This window comes from Lagenorhynchus albirostris, chromosome 2 (genome assembly GCF_949774975.1).
Source record: "Lagenorhynchus albirostris chromosome 2, mLagAlb1.1, whole genome shotgun sequence".
NCBI lineage: Eukaryota > Metazoa > Chordata > Mammalia > Artiodactyla > Delphinidae > Lagenorhynchus > Lagenorhynchus albirostris.
In genome coordinates, this window is record NC_083096.1 from 138,814,210 (window position 1) to 138,834,933 (window position 20,724).

Genomic DNA, 20,724 nt, shown 5'->3' on the forward strand with positions numbered 1-20,724 from the left:
TTGGGAAAATCTATAGAGGGGACTGTTGTACATAGCCCTCGCTGCCTGGGATTTAGACTTCCCTTCTGCTTTGTTCCCCTGAAAAAGGCATCCTAGATAAAATGGTCAAAACCAACATCTCCATACCCATATTTTCTGGTTCTACCCTGGAGGGGTGGTACTTCCACATTCTTTAGTGTGGAATGTTCCTTTCCAAGGGGCTCTTAGAACTGTCTTGGAAAAGATGTACTTGTATAAAAGTACAGGCATTTCCTACAGATATTGCAGGTTCGGTCGCAGATCATCGCAATAAAGTGAATATTGCAACAAAGCGAGTCACACGAAATTTTGTTTCCCCAGTGCATGTAAAAGTTATGTTTACACTAAACCGTAGTCTATTAAGTGTGCAATCGTAGTATCTCTAAAAATCAATGTATATGCCTGAATTAAAAAGCACTTTATTGCTAAAAAAATGCTGACAATCATCTGAGGCTTGCGGGAATCATAAGCTTTTTGCAGTGGTAACAGTAAAGACCGCTGAACACAGATCACAATAAAAAAATAATAATAATGAAATAATTATGAAATAATGAAGTAATAAAAAAATTGGAAATATTACGAGTATCACCAAAACGTAATACACAGAGACACGAATTGAGCAAATGCTGTTGGAAAAATGGTGCTGATAGACTTGCTTAACGCAGGGCTGCCACAAACCTTCAGTTTGTAAAAAAAAAAAAACAACAAAACAAACAACAAAAAAGACCTCACAATATCTGCAAAGCACAATAAAATGAGGTATGCCTGTGTTAATTTTTTGTTTCTCTTTTTTCCAAGGGCAGAAAAAAAAACAGTGTTTGCATGGCTCTTCTGCTAGGTGCTAGGCATTTGATATACCACCTTCTTTTTTTTTTTTTTTTTTTTTTTTTTTTTTGCGGTACGCGGGCCTCTCATTGCTGTGGCCTCTCCCGTTATGGAGCACAGGCTCCGGATGCGCAGGCTCAGCGGCCATGGCTCACGGGCCCAGCCGCTCCGCGGCATGTGGGATCTTCCCGGACCAGGGCACGAACCTGTGTCCCCTGCATCGTCGGGCGGACTCTCAACCACTGTGCCATCAGGGAAGCCCCTGATATACCACCTTCTTGAATCCCCTGGCAATCCTGTCAGGTAGAGATTACTCTTTTTTTTGAGCTTTTTAAAAATAATTTTATTTTATATTGGAGCACAGTTGATTAGCAATGTTGTGTTAGTTTTAGGTGTACAGCAAAGTGATTCCGTTATTCATATACATGTATCTATTCTTTTTCAAATTCTTTTCACATTTAGGTTATTACAGAATATTGAGGAGAGTTCCCTGTGCTATACAGTAGGTCCTTGTTGGCTATCTATTTTAACTATAGTAGTGTGTACATGGCAAGATATTACTCTTATTTCATAGACAAGGAGACCTAAGCCCAGAGAGGTGAAGTCACTTATTTAGGTCCAAGGTAAGAGATGGGATTCAGACCAAGGTTTTTCTGGCTCCACAGTCAGTGCTTCTTTCACCACCATGTGCTCTCTTCTTTCCAAAATGTCTCTCCTAATGTATCTCGAAATTTCTCCTCCGGAACAGTTCAATATTTGTGAATATGTGGCCAGTTGAGCTCTTGTACACCAGAAAAGACAGGAAGAGGAGCTGTCTGAGAGTTGGAGACTCCCTCCCTCCAGACTGTGGCCATTCTCCGGCAAGGACTGATTGACTGATCCCTTTCTCTCCACTCGTAGCTTAATTGCAATGCTTTCCCACTTTATTAGTTTCCAGATTCCGTGCCAAGTGCTTTAAAAGGCAGGTAGGGGAGAATTCTTCTCTGCTCGCTGGCAGCCTGCCATCACCCCCAGAATCTGTTGCTTGCTGTTTCAGAAAGGGATCCACATTGAAGGCATTTTTCTCAGCCGTGAAATTTACATATCATAACCTTGCTGACTGAAGCAAAAATGAGGGCTCCAGGGGCAGGAGTATGGGCCCGAGTGGGGACAGAGCCTTTGCAGGGGGGGAGAGGGAGGGGGAGGGAAGAGCTTATTTTATTACCGGGGAATAAAAACATTGTGAGTAATGAATAAAGTCCGAAAGCAGTAAATCTGGAACTCCAGAGTTACGTGTGTAACGTGTTGGAGAACAATTTAAGCCCTCGCCTCTTCTGCAGAAGCGAGGTATTTGGGCAGCCCGAATTTCATTAAATGGTCTTTTAAGGGTTAGGATTACAAGAAGCCAAACCCGGCTGGTTCATAATGATGATTTATGGCTGTGTTGTCGACTCCCCGACCCTTCTGTACAAGGGGATGGAGAAAATACATAATTTGTTGCTCATTAACTCCAAGATCTGTCAGGGCTGCCCCAGAAGCCATGTGGTCCTGGAGTCATGTGTCTGCTAAATGGCTTCAGCCTGGTCCTGTCCTCGAAAATATGCAGTTGCCATTCTACAGTGGAAATTGTTTTTAATAACAATAGAAATAATAAAATGATCTCGATGTGTTTCTTCTGTGTGTCTTTCAACTTGAGAGTCAGAATGCCTGGGCTCTGCTCTTAACACTGTAAGCTTACTAGCCTCACATCCTTCAGATAAGTCATTATTTCTCAGTGCCTTAGTATTCCCACCTGTAAACTGGGTATATTGTCTTCACAGGTTGCAGATTAAGTGAAACTGTACGTTGCTAAAGAAACATAAAAGATTGCTAGTATTATTAGGGTTGTTATTGGGAATTTGAGGGGCCATCACACATTCTCTTTTTCGTCTTCCCACGAGAGGAGGAAGCTTTTTAATTAGCAGCTTGCCATTTGCGAGACTGTGGCACTGAAAACTGCAGTTTTAGAATGTAGGGATGTTAGAGCTGAAAACAGTCCTTGAGGTGTAATCAAACCCTTTCTCCCTAAGATGGCTGACGCAGAGAGGCGACTCCCCTGAGATTCATCAATAAAATGATGTAAGAGATGCTGATGTGCAGTGGGAACCCACATGTTCTTTTTCAGCATCAGATAGGAAATCACGCTCAGGCCATGCCGATTTAGAAACAGTTTCTTAATCTGTGGCAGTGGATGGCTCAAGGAACTCGGGAGCAATCCAAGGGCAGGGATCATTCATGGGGCTTTGGTTCTGCTCCTTGCCTGTGGTGTCATCTCCGAGGAAGTACCGTTCCTCTGCTACTAATTATTACCTTTGTTTGGTTGGGAGGCTACTGGTGGAGGTGGCACAGGAGAGCTGGGAATAAATGTCTTTGCCGTTATGAAGGAATGAGTCACGGAGTCTAGTGCCCTCGTTTTGCAAATGGAGAAGCTAACTTATCCCAAGTCACTCAGTGAGTAGGGACTCGAGCCCTGGCCTCTTGACTCCTAGTTTAGTGCTTTTCCCCCCCAGGTCTAACGTCACGTGGGCATGATTTATAAATAAAGAAGAATAAGAAAGAGAGAACATGATGGTGGTAACAAACATCTGGAATGTGTTAGCCTGTAAGGTTACATAGGGTAAAAGTATAAACAGGTTCAAAAGGGGAATTAGACCATGAATGGTAGGAAAGAATGCTGGGTGGAGGGTTAGAACACCTGGGTCTAATCTTTAGATGTGAGTTAATTTGGACCTCAGTTTCTTCCATATATAATGGAGCCTTTCATTTATGACCGGCTAGGCTTCTCAGATTTTAATCTCTGCAGCATGTTGTCAAAGGACTCTTAGTAATGTTTAGATGACATTTCCAATTTTGCAATAAAACAACTGTGAGGACCACCATCCTGCTCCCTTTCATTCATTTGTTCATTCATCAGATCGTCCTGTTCTCCCAGGGAGTGGCTAAGCCAGGATGCCAGACCAGACTGGCCTTTGATCAGCTCTCTCTAATATAGAGTCATATGATCTAGGAAACTCAATATGATCTAGGAAACCAAAGGGTAGCACTTAGAAATATCAAGTATTTTTGAACACAGAATCACTGTATAAATGTTAGCAGTGCTGGTAGCTGTTGTCACGACTGCACCTGCTCGCCCCTGGGCCCAGCTGGAATTTCGTGGCCATCCTCCCCCCAGACTTGGGATCCCTGGACTTGGATCAGATCCCTAGCCTCGACGCCTTCCCCAGCTGTAAAAGAATGACGGGACACTTTGAGAAGGACTGCCCGGATGTGTCAGTCTATTGCTTCCCCTGTGGTTGTGAACATGCTCTCTGTTCCCTGAAAGGGCAAGTGTGGCTCATCAGCCTTCCCTGTGAGGAAGTGTGAAAGGGACTTTGTGGTGAGTGGTGAGTTGAACATCGTTGTCCCTGGACTCTGGTTGCATCCAGGAAGTGGCCAGGGCTGTGCCGTGGAGTTAAGACAAGGGCAGCAGGCTGTGTGGTGGTGCATCACCAGCGCAGAACTGGTCCTCGGCTGTGTAGGCAGCAGAGGCGTTTTGAGTCAGCTGCCCACCCCCCGTTCTTAATGTAAAACCCGACAGTTTGGGTTAAGGTGCTTTCCCTCCCCCAGCCTCAGTCCACCTCCTGGTGGTCCTGAGGAGTTCATAAAATAAAGTGTATAAAAAATAAATACTGGTATGCAATAGATAATCAATAGTTGGTGGCCCTTTTTTTTTTCTCTTTAAAGTAGTGATAAATCGCCCCTAAGCATGAAGGAGTAGGCACTGTGGGAGGGAGGAAGGGCATGATCTGAAGCGCCTTGTATAAAAGTTTCTTGGTTTGTAGGCCAGTGTTCTTTTCATCACGCGCTACTTCTAAAGAGTAAAATGAAAGAATCACTTTCTGTGACCCAACAGGGCATTTCCCATCCATGTTACCACCTTTCCGGCAGTAACTGCAGAGATTTAAGTTATTTCAGAAGGACGCCAGGTAGGTGGCAGAGCCTGGATTCAAACCCAGGACTGGGTCTGGGGGCATATTCGCCCTTTCCCACAGAAACCTCAGCCGTGGCTCGACATGGCACGGATCGAGGCCCGGTGTAAAATTACATCACTGTTGGTGATCCTTTACCCCAAATCCCAGAATCCAGAAATGTGCTTAGGCCCTCAGACCATGATCTTGATTCTTCAATAGCTAAGTCATTATTTGTCTCTCTCTTTGTTTTAAAATATATGCGTGTGTGTGTATAATATATCTTTATATATTATGTATTTTTATATATTATATATTTACATATAAATATATTCGACTGCATATTTTTCTTGTTACAAAAGTACTATATGGCCATGTAGAACTTTTTAAAAAAAGGAAAAAATGACTGTGTTAGCACATTAATCTTTTCTCCTGTGCCTATTTATGTCTGTATACTTAAATAGAAAATTGGGATATTCTAGATTATAACTTGGAGTGATGTACTGAATATCTCTTATGTCCGTAAATATCCTTTACAGCCTCACTTTTGTTGCTGGGTCTTGATACTGCCTAACCCCCCATCCATTGTCTTTCAGATCATCACAGGGGAATTCTACCGCATCTACTACCTGAAGGAGAAGTCCCGGTCCACGATTCAGAATCCCTATGTGGCAGCGCTCTATAAGCAAGTGGGCTGCTTCCTCTTTGGCTGTGCCATCAGCCAGTCCTTCACAGACATTGCCAAAGTCTCCATAGGGCGCCTGCGTCCTCACTTCTTGAGCGTCTGCAACCCTGATTTCAGTCAAATCAACTGCTCCGAGGGCTACATTCAAAACTACAAATGCAGAGGCGACGACAGCAAAGTCCAGGAAGCCAGGTGAGACCCCACCTCCCGTGGCACTGTGTCCATGCCTTTGCTGTAGGCAGTTCAGTGAGCACCTACTTAGTAGGGTACCAAGTTCAGAGCTGGGCCCCGGTTTAGATGGGTGAATAAAGCAGAGTCCGCATTCTTAAGGAACTCACAGTCAGATGACTGAGACAGATAGTAAATAAACAGTTACGATAGAGCATTGCTAAGTCAATTCGTTCATTCTTTCTTTCTTTGTTTCGTTTATTCACACATTCATGGGTGCCCGCTAGGTTCCGGGCAATCCGCTACCAAGGATGCAAAAATGAACAAGGCGGCGCTGCTTTCGGGGTCACTGTCTAGGGAGGGAAGATGCACGGACATGTACCGGGGATATGAATACGGCCCTTACACTGCCCTCTCTTGCTCTTACAGGAGGTCCTTCTTCTCTGGCCACGCCTCCTTCTCCATGTACACCATGCTGTATTTGGTGGTAAGTACTTTGATTCCGGTGGAGTCCAGCCCCAGCTTCAATCCTGTCTGTGCAGAGAGCCATCAGAATCGTTAGGGACAGACTTCACTGAGAAATCTTTGAAGAAGAGGTTAGATAGAAGAATTAGCTTCTATTCTGAGCTCTGCCACTGAGTTAGCAGAAGTTGTTTCACTTTCCAGACTTTTCCCATGTTTCAAATAAAAATAATATTTACCATGGCTGCTTGATAAGGATTGAGCACCCATTTTGGAATGATTAAGTGATAAAGACACTTGTATAACATTTTATGGTAATAAGCACCGTTTTCTGAAAATCCGTGAACTCAGTTGATCCTTTCAGAAGCCTTATGTTATAAGTAATATTATCTCTACTGTGGGAAAGGATTACTCAGTAAGTCTTAGAGAATTAAAGCAAACTGCCAAAGTTTACGTAGACACCAGAACTGTCGCTCAAATCCATGCCTTGTGCTCGAATTCCTCGTAATGTTCTCCGTGCCATTCCTCCCCCACCCTCTACTGATGGAAGGGCTTTAAAAATCATTGTGTGACTACGGAGTGATTTTGAGTTTTACAGAATCCTTCTGCATCCCTGAGCACACGTGACCTCATAATAGCACAGTGAAGGAGGGAATCCTTGACCCCACTGCTCAGATCCAGAGACCAAGGCCCAGAGAGGATCAGTAGTGTGTTGGAGGACCTTCAGATAGTGGTAGAGCCGTGGTCTGAGGTCCCCTGTTGGCCTCGCCATGCCATGCTTCCTGGAGGTGCCGGGATGGTGCAGGTGAAGCGCCTTGCTCCCCTCCAGCTGCCACACAGACAGACAGCCGCTGGTCTGTTTCTCTTTGTCAATTAAATATGGTCCCACTGCCGTTCCTTTCCCCTTGAATGAGGTCCGTGTGCCAAAGCACTTCCTGCTTTTGGCTGCTTTGATGGAGTTCAGAGCGAGAAGGCGCTGAAAGGTCAGATGTAGCTCAGAGGAGCATAAGCTGTTTGGAAAAAGAACATTTTGATTTCAACTTATTTGAAAAGCATAATTAGGAGTTGGAAAAACAGCAGAGAGGTTTTTTTTGTTGTGTTTTGTTTTTTCCCCCAATCCTTTCCAAGTCTGGAGGCCTCCAGGCTTCCTGTTACCTAGGATACAGAGCTAAGAGGTAGGCCCCAACCTCTAAAAACATTAAATGTGGATTTTAAAAATTCATGGAGAGCACTTCCCACCATTCTTCATTTTTTGTTGTTGTTGTTTTAGTTTTTGCTTTGCTCTTAGGAAGGACAATTTAGCAGCAATATTTTGTTTCCTGTTCCATTTATGTTTTACCCAGGGCTGGAAGCAATTTTACAAAATATATTTCAGTGTTTTGTAAAGTAAAAGTGCTGACAGGTTTCTGGTACCTTCTAGCTATACCTTTCGATTCTCTCAATAACCCGGTGAGATGTGGTTTTTTTGTTGTTGTTGTTTTGTTTTTTGACGGTATGTGGGCCTCTCACTGTTGTGGCCTCTCCCGTTGCGGAGCACAGGCTCCGGACGCGCAGGCTCAGCGGCCATGGCTCACGGGCCCAGCTGCTCCACGGCATGTGGGATCTTCCCAGACCGGGGCATGAACCCGTGTCCCCTGCATCGGCAGGCGGACTCTCAACCACTGCGCCACCAGGGAAGCCCATGAGATGTGTTTTGATTACACTGTTTTCAGTTTCAAACAAACAAACCAACCTGAATCTAAGAGGTATTCGAAGCCTGGTCCTCATGACCCCAGCATCGTTGTATGTTCTTTTCATTGTGCTGCACGACAAAAAATAAGGCCAGACAAACCTCTGCAGGATAAACTTACAGAATATAAGCTCCAACCCTAATTTCAATGTCGCTTGAAGGTGACCTGCCTTTCTTCAGATCTGCTTTAATGGGTGAGATGCCCCCCTACCCCCAGCACCCATCACCTCCTGGAAGCTATGATTATAGCAAGAGCTCTCTGTGGGGGTGATGGGTGAGGAGTAGATTGTGATTGAATGTTTATTTGCATCTTTGAGGGAGGAAAAAATTATAGTGCCTTTATATTCCAGGAAGGAAGGAAGGAAGGAAGGGAGGGAGGGAGGGAGGGAAGGACGAAAGAAGAAGAAAGAAGACAGCCTCCTTAATCCTTCATCTCTGAAGCATATTTTTACACACACTCCCCCATGCACACACCGCACACTCTTCAGAGCTCTTGCAAACATACACACATTCACAACTCACAGACACCCACATATACAACGTGCAAACACAGGGCTCTCCTTTTAGCTCTAAGATTATCTTGTCTTAAAACAACCTCTGCAGGTAAGGGCTAAGAAGTAAGGAGGACAGTGCCCTTCACCAGGGCTCCTTTTTATGTGATATTACACAGAAATCTCAACTCTTTGAAAGTCCAATTTGCAAAGCTTTCTAAAGGAATTTTTGAAGAACACCGTTGCCTCCTGTCTGGGGAAGTGGGAAATCCTGCAGTCCATCAGAGAAGCCCCTAGACTCCTCCCACAGGGCTTTTATATTGGGCTGCAGGAAGTGCTGGAGCTGCACTCGGCCTCCCACAGAGCCCCGTGGGCTTTTATGAAGGCAGCCTGTGATCCACAGCTTCTCTGGAGCCTTGGGAAGAAGCCCTTTTGAACCGGCTGGGCATGGCATTGACAATGTTTGCCTTTAGAGTTGGACAGACCTGGGTGACTCTGGCCATGCCAATTACTAGCTGTGGAACTGGGAGTTGATTACTTAGGTTTTCGAACCTCAGTATAGTCATCTGTCAAGGGGAGACAATTGTGTCTGTTTTTGCAGAGTTGTTGCCACTTTTCTTCTCTAGGCCCTGCTTTCCCCATCCATCAAATGTAAGAGTGGAATTAGAAGGTGTCTTCTGATTCTCAATCTCTGTGGTTCTATTTAAAAGCAGTTTGGACTACGTGCTGAAAGAGAAGATGGGAGGCACTCAGAGACAGTTTTGCCCAGATTCCCATGGAGTTCAGAGAGTGGCGGACCAGAAGCGCCAGCCATCCCTTCGCCAGGCCTTTCAGTGCCAGCCACCGTCTAGAGCCTCCCGTGGCTTTGGGGGGCGCTCCATATTAGGTTTTGATTTGTAAAATGGATAGCTTGGAAAAACCATGCTCCAAACACCAAATTATCTCTGGGCATGGAAGCTTAAGGATGAGGTTAAGGCCTGTCAGAGACTAATGCAAATTCTAATCAGAGAAATCCCGCAGCCTATATAAACATAAACGGTGCTTCCTACCCTTGAGCCCTGGTCTAAACTCCAGAGAACCACATCTGGATTGGCCCCACGCCTCCATGGTCAGGGATTGAGGATGGCCTGGCTGTCTGGATAAAATGGCAACACAGGAGGCAGGCACCAATTCACATAGCACACCTGGAGTTACCTCTGTTGTACCAGGCAGGCTGCTGCCTTCTGGGGCTGCTAGATGAATCAGACCTGGGCCCTGCCCTCAAGGAACTCACCTATGCTTTCAACATGCATCATTCAGCACGTATTTAGTGAGTGGCTATTATGCCCCAAGCTGCATGCCAGGGGTGGGGATATAGCGATTAGCAAGGCATGGGCATGGCCCTTGGGGAGTTCAGTCTGGAGGAACAGGTGGACAGTAACGATAGTCTGGTCCGTGCTACAGGAGGGCCCGGGGTGTATAGGTTATTATGGAAGCTCAGAATTGTGGCACCCTGGCTAAGCTGGAGTGGGGAGCAGAAGCCGGGGAAGGCTTCTCTTAGGTAGTCACGGGATGGTGGGAGGGTTGGAAGGACTGCCAGGTGCACAGGTGGAAAGGAGGATGGTGATGCGGGATCTGCAGGTGTTCAGTTGAGTAGGGCTTTGATGGCTGGTAGGAAGCAGGGCGTGGAGGGTGCAGTGAGAGCTGAGAAGACCCTGGGGGCCGTCAGCCCCAGCTCCTCCTTCTGCAGCTCAGACCAGGCAGCAGCAAGTTCGAGTGAGGCCTTTCTCGGACTGCCGAGCTCCTCTCCTGGGAATCTGCACCTTGCCCCTCCCCTTCCTCAGGACACTTTGTCAGAGAAGCCTTTCCTGGAAGCCCCCTCCTATACTCCCTAACTCCCTTTGCAGCCTTATTTTTTCCCCCAATTTCTCACCATCTGACATACTCTTTGTGTATCTCCACCAGATAAATTATAAGCTTCATGAAGGAGAGGTTTTTGGTCTCTTGATTCACTGCTGTTTCTCACTTCCCAGTGTCTGATACTTAAGTATGCAATGAATGATGAACGAATGAACGGATGGATGGGTGATGGATGGATGGATGGATGAATCCCGCGTCTTTTGACACTCCCAGGCCGTGCTCCTTTTCCATTCCAATCAGAACTTTGTTCATCTCCTCATCACTGACTTGATAGATCACAGAGGGCCTGTGTGATGTAGGGAAGGCCTTTGCTGCCTCTTTGCTGAACTGTTTGCCTTTGGACTCTTCACTGTGGTGCCCGTGAATACTGTGGATGTGTCAGAGGCTTTGTTGGGTACCAGGGAAGTGGCTGTGCTCCGATAGCCATGTTCTCTGGCCTCTGGTTGTTAGTCATTGAGCTTTTGTTCAACATGTTTAGAATCCTGGAGCAGTGGGGTCTGGTATGCCCACGACACGTGCCCACAGATCCTGGGAGTGTCTGGTGAAACCCCTTCCGGGAACAAGATTGTTGTTTCCAAGGGGGGATAAACCACAGCACCAGATGTTTTTCCTCTTCTTCCTGCCTGCCTCATCCGCCCATCCATCCATCCGTCCATCCATCCAGCAGTTTCTGAGTACCTGTTCTGTGCCAGACCTTGTGTGGGCAGCTGAGGGCACCAAAAGGGCTCACATTTTGTGAGGAAAGCCTGAAAAATATTTAAATAGTTGCAAAGCAGTTGGCTAAGTTCTCTGATAGTGGTGGACTGAGGGATTGGAGCCCAGAGGAAAGGACTGTTATTAACTCTGCTCTGAGTCAGTTTACAGGCTCTCCTGAGCTTAAGATCAGGTCAGAGACTCTTCTATTCTAACTCTTACAAAAGCTGTACACCTGTGTTTGAGACACGCGTGCTATAAAAGTGTGTGACAGGTGAATTAGAGGAGCCTGAAGTCCATATGTCCCATTCGGGTTGTCCTTTAGTCCATGACGCCTGTATAGTCCCCTCAGATTGCTTCTCCAGAGACACAAGTCCAATACAAAAGACCAATACTTGACATGCAAAGCACTAATGCCCTAAGGAAGCCAGGTGGTTCTGTGGTTAGAGCATGGACTTAAAAGAGGCAAATCTTACTCAGTGGAAATCATGGCCCATTGTCACCTTGAGCAGGTGACATGGCCTCTCTTGGCCTTGCTCTCTTCATCTGTAAAATGGGCACAATGGTGTCTGCCTACCAGGATGGTTGTAACAATTGCAGGGGATATAATTTAAAGCACTTCGCTCGGTGTCGAAGAGCTCAGCAAACCAGTAGTTTCTTTTTCTCCCCCTGATAGTGGCAGAAAACAAGATCCGATTCCCTTCTAAAGGAGGAGAAAAGTCAACTAAAAACTCCTCTTTGTCCTGAACGTAGTTGAATAACTTCCCAGTTCTGCACCACGTAGAGTCACCAGGCACGTGAACCTGAGCCATGGAGGAGATGGGAGAAGGGAGAAAGTTTCTCCCGTGGGTGTCAGCAATCTGGACAGACTTCCAGGAAGAAAGAGGGCAGGGACAGAGGAAGGACAAAAGCCTCCTTCTCACTCTTAGCAGAGAGCTCCCAAGAGCAATGGAAATGAAGCCAGAGGACAGTACAGACCTGTTTCACCAGTATGCAAATTGTGTAATGAAACACAAATGACTTAGCAAGAACCAGTGAGACTCACCCCAGTCTGACTTGCTGGTTCAGCCCCAAGCTGGCTTGAACTCAGCCGGGTCTTTCTAAGGAGGTTTTGTTAGAATTCCACAGGATCCCAGTTTTGAAGCTCAGACCAGGAAGAAGAGAACTCCACTTCTGGAGTGAGTTCTGTGTGCTGAGGACTTTCATATACATCGGGGGGCGGCGGGGGGACAGACATACACCTTTCTATTGTAAACTCCATATCTACAATCAGCAGTTTTATTTTAGCAACTGGAAGAAAAATCTTAGTCCCAGAAAGGGACTGAAAGATTATATTCTTTTTTTTTGTGAAGGAACTTGTTTTATTCATGTCTGTGTCTTTCACAGCTTTGAACAGAATAGATGTTCACAGCATTTTTTTTAAGTGAACAAATCTCCTTACGTGACATATGGGAAAGCAGAAATCCAGAGAAGCAGAGTGCCTTGTCCAGGGTCAGACAGCTGGTGGGTAGCAGAGAAAAGATTCAAATCCAGTTGCTCTGTTTGCAAGTCAGGCACTTTCTGTGGCATCGCACTGACGCACAGGAAGTGGATTCTCTGAACACAGAGGCCTTCACACAGGTGGGGAATTAAAGACAGAGAGGACAGGACCTCAGGGCTGCAGACGCCCAGGAGAGGTCAAGCTGATTTAGGCTTTCTGGTTTTGTCCAGCTGTGCTCACCCCTTTCTTAACCACCCGTTTCAGGGTGCCTGGGACTTCGCTGAAGCCCCCGCCGGAGCTTTGATTCTGGGAGAGGCTCCTTGCTGTTTGGTCTAGGACAGGGCATTACATCCTTGGGGCCACAAGGTTTGACTCCCTCTCCTGAGTAAGGGTTACCTGCCCCCTGTGGAGTGGGAATGAATGCAGCCTCCTGACCTACATAGTATCCCCAGGTCAGGTTTCCAAGGGAGCAGCGTGTTTCAGAATGTACTCACTGATTCTGGGGAGGCCCGAGCCTCTGGCCTGGAGTGAGTGGCTCTTGTGAACTGGGCTTTCAACTGGCAAAATCCAATCCGTTCAGCACTTAGATTGGGGTAGGGCAGAGGGTGTTATCAGATCCTTTGGTCAACCTCAAAGCCTGTTGCCCTCAGCTGACTTTTCAAATCGAAAGTAGTCCTTGGGTGAAAGGTCATTGTGCAATCGCTTTCTTTAGTAATTCGCTTGTTTTGGTGAAATCAGCAAAGTCATTGAGTCAATCTCATCTATCGAAGAGAAAGGGTGACATCGATTTCTATAAAGAGTGCCTTGAGTCCCTGTCTCATGCCAGGCAGGGTCCTGTGATGTGTCATTTGACCCTGGCAACCCTAAGAGGAAGATGATGTCCTGCCGGTTTCACAGAGAAAGAGACTGAGGCTTAGAGAAGTTAGTGAGCGGTAGAGCTGGGACTGGAATCGGGGCTGTCTCACCCCAAAACTCACTTTGCTACTGCTGTGCCCCTGCTACAGACACCAGGATCCACCCTGAGATCTTGAGACATTTCTCAATAAATGTGTCAGTTACTGATGGATTTGGGGGCACGAGCTTCCATCTGCCCACTCATTCCATGCCTGACAGCTTCCCGAAGGGATTCTTTCCCCCAAGATGGCCCCTCACTTCTTTCTTATTCCTGAGCACTCCCTTTCTGAAGCTATTCTGATGACAAGTCTCTTCCTCCCTCCTCAAGTTCCTCTCGTGTATTTGCTTTTTCCTTATATTAAGCTCCAGCCTTCAGTATCTGAGTCAGTGGAAGGGGAGATGTGTGCCTCGTTCAGGTTGGGAAACCCACCCTTCCTCTGTCCCGCCCTGATCTCCAGGGCCCGTGACCTAAAGTCTACATGGAGGGGGCAGGGAGAGATGGAGGATTTTGAAAAGTCATTTTTTGAGGACCTGCAGATTTTTAAATTGAGGGAAATGAGAAAACCTTGAGGTTATTAGGTCCAAATTCAGAGAAAAAAAACCATGGTTAGAGAATAAAAGCATCTGTTTTTTGAGCAGTACGTGGTGCCAGGCACTTAGCACCAATCTGTGCTACAGCCTGTGAAACAGTGGTTGTTACACTTATTTCACATGGGCAAAAAGTGAGGCTCAATGAGGTTTTTCTTTTTTTTATTTTTGGGCTGCACCCCGCAGCTTGAGGGATCTTAGTTCCCTGACCAGGGATCCAACCCACACCCTCAGCAGTGAAAGCATGGAGTCCTAACCACTGGACCACCAGGGAATTCCCCAATGAGGTTTTTCTGGTGAAAACCTGTGCCCTTTCCGTTGCCCACCCCGCCCCTGTCCATGGCCAAGACTGGCTGGAGGAAGGCCAGACCATGGTGATCACACTACATATGGCCTAGTCCTTCTTCCCTGAACTTGCTATTGTCTTAAAGACCGGGTTGAGTTGGAGCTATCAACATCATTCTCACTCTCAAAAAGGAAGAGATTTCTTTGGTTCTTGATTGTAGAATCTGCTGTTTGTTGGGTCATTTCAGCAGAAATGAGGGAGTAGCCTTTGACCTGCAGATTATTTTCTGGTACTGAGTACCTTGCTTAAAATCATTTTACACCATGGCTTACAGTACCATTTCCCAATAGTGATTCATTAGGTAGATACTCTGTAAAAATAATGTCTTGTAAGTGATGAAAATAAACATTTAGTATTTACCAGTCTTTTTTAAAAAGACCCTTAGTATTCCATGGAGTATGGTTTGGGAAAGACTGACCTACTAAATAAAGGCCACGTTCATTAGTTTGACCTCCAGTGCCCTTCATGAGCTGCCTGTGCTTGCCTCTGTAGCCCTGTGTTTCACCCCTCCCCCATCCCCTGCCCCATACCTCCTTTTCTGCTATTACAGAACTTCAAGAAGTTCTCTGCCGCTCTGATTGCTGCCTTATAAGCCTTTGCTCTGCCTGGAATACGCACCCCCTCACTACTATCCCCTTAACTCCTAGAAAATACCTATTCGTGTTTAGGATTCAAGTCAAGTATACCTTCCCCTTAGTAACTGACCTTGGTCCCCCCAACTTCTTTCATAGTTTCTGTAAAGCCCATAAGTGCACTTACATGTTTTCATATGTTCCTCCAACTGGATGCTCGTAGGGCAGGAATTATAACTTCTCATTTCTGTGTCCTTAGCACCTATCATAGTGCCTGGCTTATTTATTGAGCTGTGTGTGTGCGTGTGAGTGTATTTATTTATTTATTTATTTATTGGCTAGTTCCACAGGTTTGGCCTTTTAGGTGAATTTTAGAATAATTTTTTAAGGTTTTTTTCTCCAAAGTTTTTTAGGATGTTCCTAGGAATCTGATTAAGTTTACATATTAACTTTTGAGTTTATAAGTTGAGGGTTCTTATAAATGGGTGTTCTTATAAATAAAAATCCTAGCGATCTATTCAAATTGTCCTTTATGTCCTTGGCTTCATAAAGGCTCTATGCAGTTCTTGGTAAGCTAATAACTATTTATAGCATCATCTTGGCCATTATGATGATTTTTTTTTTTTTTTTGCGGTACGCGGGCCTCTCGCTGTTGTGGCCTCTCCCGTTGCGGAGCACAGGCTCCAGACGCGCAGGCTCAGCGGCCATGGCTCACGGGCCCAGCCGCTCCGTGGCACGTGGGATCTTCCCGGACCGGGGCACGAACTCGCGCCCCCTGCATCGGCAGGCGGACTCTCAACCACTGTGCCACCAGGAAGGCCCCATTATGATGATTTTATCTCTTCTTTTAGATTTTTAACTGGGTATTTTTTATAAAACGATTGGTTTTTATCACTTGTTTAGTGGCCAACATCATCAGTGCATTCTCTTTATTATTTTTTATTTGTTGTTCTTACATTTCCCAACAATACATTTATATAATTTCGTAGTGATTATAAAGTTGCCTGCTGTTTTCCAGGCCTGGGGTTTTTTTGCAGTTGTCTTCCCAGTCATTGAGGTTTCAGTGCTAGAGGTTCTTCCTACGCGGGCAAGAGTGACTCTGGAATCTTCCACTCTTCTATCTCCTCAGGTTTACTGCTGGCTTGTCAATCCTGACCACCCAAAGGAAGGTGTCCATTTGTCTCAGGAAGGGCAGAGTCACTCCCTTGCCACTGTCCAGGTCTATCTTTAGGCTGTCAGCCCCTCCCCTCTGCTCTCTTCCCCTCTCTCTGGTCTCCCAGTGCCTTGCTTTGATTTGTAGTCGGAAGTTCCCCTCGTCCCGTTGTGTCTTCCCCCTCATTTCCCAAGTTCCCACAGGAACCTGAGAAGTCTGCTGTGCCCAGAGGTTAGAACGGAAACTGCAGCAAGATAACTCCAAGGGACAATGCCCAGCTGACGTCATTGCAACTTCTTTGCCTCGGCCAGAGCGGCGTTTTGGTTTTTTTCTTCCATTTTTCTTCAGGTTACTCTTCTACCCCACCCAGTCCAGTCTCTGTCAACCTCTCTTTGAAAGCTCTCTGGCATTGTCTGGTTGGTTTATGTGTTTCCTCATATTCTAATGCAAAATCCCTGGTTCCAAGTGGTGACTTAGAAGCTTGTTCTTTGGTAGAGTTGCTTTCTTTTGAAGCAGAAGCATTCCCTTGTGGCTCTCATAATAAGCCACCCTCCCCCACCCCGTCATCATGCTTGTGTTTCCATGACACTCCTGAGAGGCAGGTAGTGTAGGGATTGTACAGCTGTAATCTCCAGGAAAACACACATGTGCATTGAATGAGTTGTCATCAATTGTAAAAAGAAACCTTTACTAACCCCAGTTACTATTCTTTAATTGGTTTCAGTCAAGAAGATGACAAAAGGAAACTCAGGTTTCTGGAGGGTCTAGTCCATGCCAGGCAGCGTGCTAAGGCCATTCTCATGAATTCTTTTCCTTGGCTCTTATTAGCTTACCTCCCTAGAAAAGCTCCATTTTTCTTAGTGTGTAGTAGAGGAACTAAGGCCCAAGGTTTAAAAACATGGGCTTGAGGTCAAGTCCAAGTTAAACGCTCTTTCTTCCAGATGGTTCCATGTGTGGGAATGTCACGTGTGTCAACCTGGGGCTAGAATGCAGGGGAGCGGCCAGTCACTCAGTGTCTGTTCGTTTTGTCTCCTCCCTCCAGCTGTACCTGCAGGCCCGCTTCACTTGGCGAGGGGCCCGCCTGCTCCGGCCCCTCCTGCAGTTCACCCTGATCATGATGGCCTTTTACACAGGACTGTCCCGCGTGTCTGACCACAAGCACCATCCCAGTGATGTCCTGGCGGGGTTTGCTCAAGGAGCCCTGGTGGCCTGCTGCATAGTAAGTAGCCTCTTGTCCTCGGCACACAAGCAGGGCCCTGGATGGCTTGCTTGTTAAATGTTTCCAGCTCAGTGACCAAAGCCAGGGAGCTCAGTCCTCTTCTCTGCTTGGCGTCTGAGGAGCCATCCTGCCCCAGGAGCCCTTCAGTGAAATGAGGATAATTCCTGCTTCTTTCCAGCCTGGGAGTTTTAATCCAACAGATTCTGTGAATCCTTTTCTCCAGAAATACGGAAGGTTCGTGCCCATAGTTGCAATAGCAAGAGGTCTTAGATACTATTCTACTCACTCACTCTATCCATGAGGGCAGTCAGGGTTCAAGAGGGGAAGAAACTTGCCTCAGGTCACATGTCAAGAGTCTAAGTCTCTGACTCATATGTTTCTCACATGCTGCTTTGGTGATCACTTACTATTCAGAAGCACTTCCCAGCTGCTTGGAAAACATCTACCCTTCCCGCTGTGACCTTTACAGGACTTGGTCAGACCCTAAACTAGGTGTTGGCTGGGGAGGTGGGAGTATGGCGAAGGCTAAGCCCTCTCCTAGCCTGAGGGCTTTGTACAATCAAGTCACAGAGCTTCCTAGAGAATGGCCTTGGGATGGACCACATTCCTATCGGCCTCAAATGACCTACCCCTTCAGGTACTTCCTCCCTGACTCCCAGTGAGGGGGGATGAGGCATTCCACCTCTGAGGCTCTATCTCTTCAGGAATCTCTGCTTTTTTTTGCCTGCTAAGTTTTTGTTTTTAAGAGTCAAAAAAAGAAACTTTTTTTTTAAAACTCTGTACAACATTACATTTCACGCTAAAATTTTGAGGGTTTTTTTTCAGCAAACACAACTGAGCACCTCCTCTGACACTGTGCCTTCCTGGGCCCTACTCAGGGGCACTCACTTCGAGTACCACAAATGCAGCTTGTATTGTTAGTTTAACCCTTGCTCATTCCCGGTAAGAATCATGAAGTGAGATCTAGGCCAGTCCCTGGTCCTTTCCTGGTTTTTCAGTCTGGCTGCAGCCCCATGTCTCCCTGGAATAACCTCCCTGCTTTCCTGCATTCGTCACCCTGTGTTGAAATTGTGGACGTGTGTCTCCCTTTCAATTGTTTCTCAGGGACAGGGACCCTAGTTAACATATATGTTATTCTCCCCGTGTCACCAAGGCCTCTCAGAGATTCTAGCTCAGAGTAAGTGAATGCGTGTGTAATCAACACAAAGCTAGTACTCTTGAGAACATTCTCTTGAAGGCATCCGTTCAACATTCTCTTGAACGGATAAGGCACAACCCTTACTTCCAAAAAAATCCCAGTCTAGTTGCTCACAGCCAGGCCAAGCACAGGAGCTACAGTACAACGAGGGACTGTCATGGGGACTGGCCAGGGCACTTCGGCAGGCAGGTGAGGCAAGAAGAGGGGCAGGGAGTTGGGGCGATCAGAGTGGACACCACAAAGAAAGCAGCATCTGAGCTGCCGGCCAGCCTCATCCCAGGAACCCTAGTCTAGGGACTGGCTGTTTTGAGGGCTTTATTCATTGCTTTCTTTCGTTTTTCTTTTCAGTCAAGGCTAGAAGGGAGAGAAATTGGGGGAGCAGACCGTTAATGAGAGCAGCTGTCACTGAGAGCTTGTTCTCTGAAGCTTGGCCCTTTAATGTGAAGTGACAGTGGGGGATGGGTGTTTGCACGACAGGGTAACCCTTTGCTGACCGTGCCCTCTGAGCTTTGCTCTAGGCGGGAGGTCAGCCCACGGGGGCCTGCTGTGGTGTTTCCTTCTCGGCGCCACTGCCCTAATTAAAATCTCCCGAATCCCCAATTAAAAAAATTGAAAGGTTGGGGGTTCCTTCATAGCCTTCCCCTCTTTTATAGAGCGCTCTCTACGCACAATGAGACGAAGTGTCCGGGGGGACCATGGTTTACTTTCGAGAAGGGAAATGAGGGGTCTGACTTTTATCCTGTTTGGCTCGGGTGCACTGGAGCGCTGGATAGGAATTTGGTCCTAGCGTTTGTCAAGCATCTACTCTATGCTGGCTCTGCTCTGGGTCCTTTACTCATCGGCTCCCTTTAGGGACACGAAGCCGTTGTATACCGCGGCCATTTTACAGATGAGGTCACTGAGGCTCAGAGAGATGACTCAAGTCATCTGAGGTCAGAGCTAGTTGACAGCGGCTCCCGGGATGATCACTGACTCCAAAGCTTTGCCCTCTGTGCTTGGCAAGGGGGCACGGTCACCGGAGCTGAGGCGGCCGGAGTCACCCGAGGCATAAGCAGCCTAGGTAGCTGCTTACAGAGCAGAATTTAAGGGTGTCAGGGGCCTTCCCAACCCTTCGGGCTGATCCAGTTGCTGCTTTCAGTTTGAAAGCCTGTTTTACAGTGTCAAGATGGCTTAGAAAAGGGTTACACACATCTTAGCTGTGAACACATGAGGGTAGGGACTTGATATTTCTCATTTTTCTCCCAGTGCCTGACTTCCAGCCTGGTCATGGAAGCTCAGGGTCCTGGCTGGCTCAGCACTCCAGCGCTGAGGGAGCCGTTTCATCTAAGCCACCTGAGAGGCCAGGGCAAGACACTGGAGTCAGCCTGGGAGCTTGAGGATGCTCAGCTTGGGGAAGAGAAGGCAGTGGGTCACTTCCCATCAAAGGAAGTATAAGGATCAAGACCCTGAGTTGAGCCAGAGACGGGTCTGGGGAACCAAGAGGCCATCTGAGGACACCACGTGCTGGGGGAGGGGACCGTGAGGTGGCTGAAGGGCATCTGCCTCACGGGTTTTGCAGCTTTATCGGGTGCTTTTCCAGAGTTGTACCGGGTAGCTTGCAGCCTAGGCAGGAGCCTGTGGTCTCTGCTCTGCTGTGTCTCAAAGCAGAACTTGCCCCCAAGAATCAAGGCTGTCCTGCCACATACCAGGCAAAGCCGAGTTCTCTTCTCGCCCGTGAATGGGGCTGATATGAATGGATCTTAACACAGGGACATTACCTGAGCTTGGCTAGGAGGACCAAGAAAAGGCAGCCCAGTGAGGTACAAGGCCATCGCACAGAGGTCAAGGAACTCAGAAGCCATTTCCCACTCTGCCTGATAACCTCCTGAGCCAAGCTTCGATGGACCCCCGTCAACAGGGAAATCATATTTGCTGACATGCATTGAGAGCTCACATGCCAGCCACTATGTTAAGCACTTTACATAGACCATCTCCAGTCCCCCAAAGATCCTATTTTGAACCCTATACCCATCACTGTCCTCACTAAAAAGATGAGAAAACAGGGACTAAGGAGGATGAAGTAACAAGGAGAGGGTAGAGGGTCGACCCCAGGGCGGTCCAGCAGAGACAGGTCTGAAGACCCCAGACTCTTCTTATAAGACCTCATCTCCTGCCCCTCTCACGTCCCTTCACCTCCAGGCACATGAAACTTATCAAGATTTTTCAACACCCTGAGCTCTTATCTTAGACAGCTGTCCCCTTTTGATGGAGCACACAGTTCCAGTTTCACCCCATCTCTGATGAAACCTGTGTTAGTTCCCCATGTTGCTGCTCTGACATTACTACAAACTTAGTGGCTT

At 47.0% G+C, this 20,724-nt stretch overlaps 1 protein-coding gene across 1 annotated transcript in view; it reads left to right on the top strand.

Moving 5' to 3' along the window:
* The window catches only part of PLPP3 (phospholipid phosphatase 3), an 82,512-nt gene that overhangs the window by 50,043 nt on the left and 11,745 nt on the right, over nucleotides 1–20,724 (top strand). Inside the window, exons 3-5 of the mRNA XM_060139933.1 lie at nucleotides 5,405–5,685; nucleotides 6,091–6,148; nucleotides 17,011–17,187. Coding sequence (XP_059995916.1) covers nucleotides 5,405–5,685; nucleotides 6,091–6,148; nucleotides 17,011–17,187 — 516 coding nt within the window. The remainder of the gene's footprint in view (nucleotides 1–5,404; nucleotides 5,686–6,090; nucleotides 6,149–17,010; nucleotides 17,188–20,724) is intronic.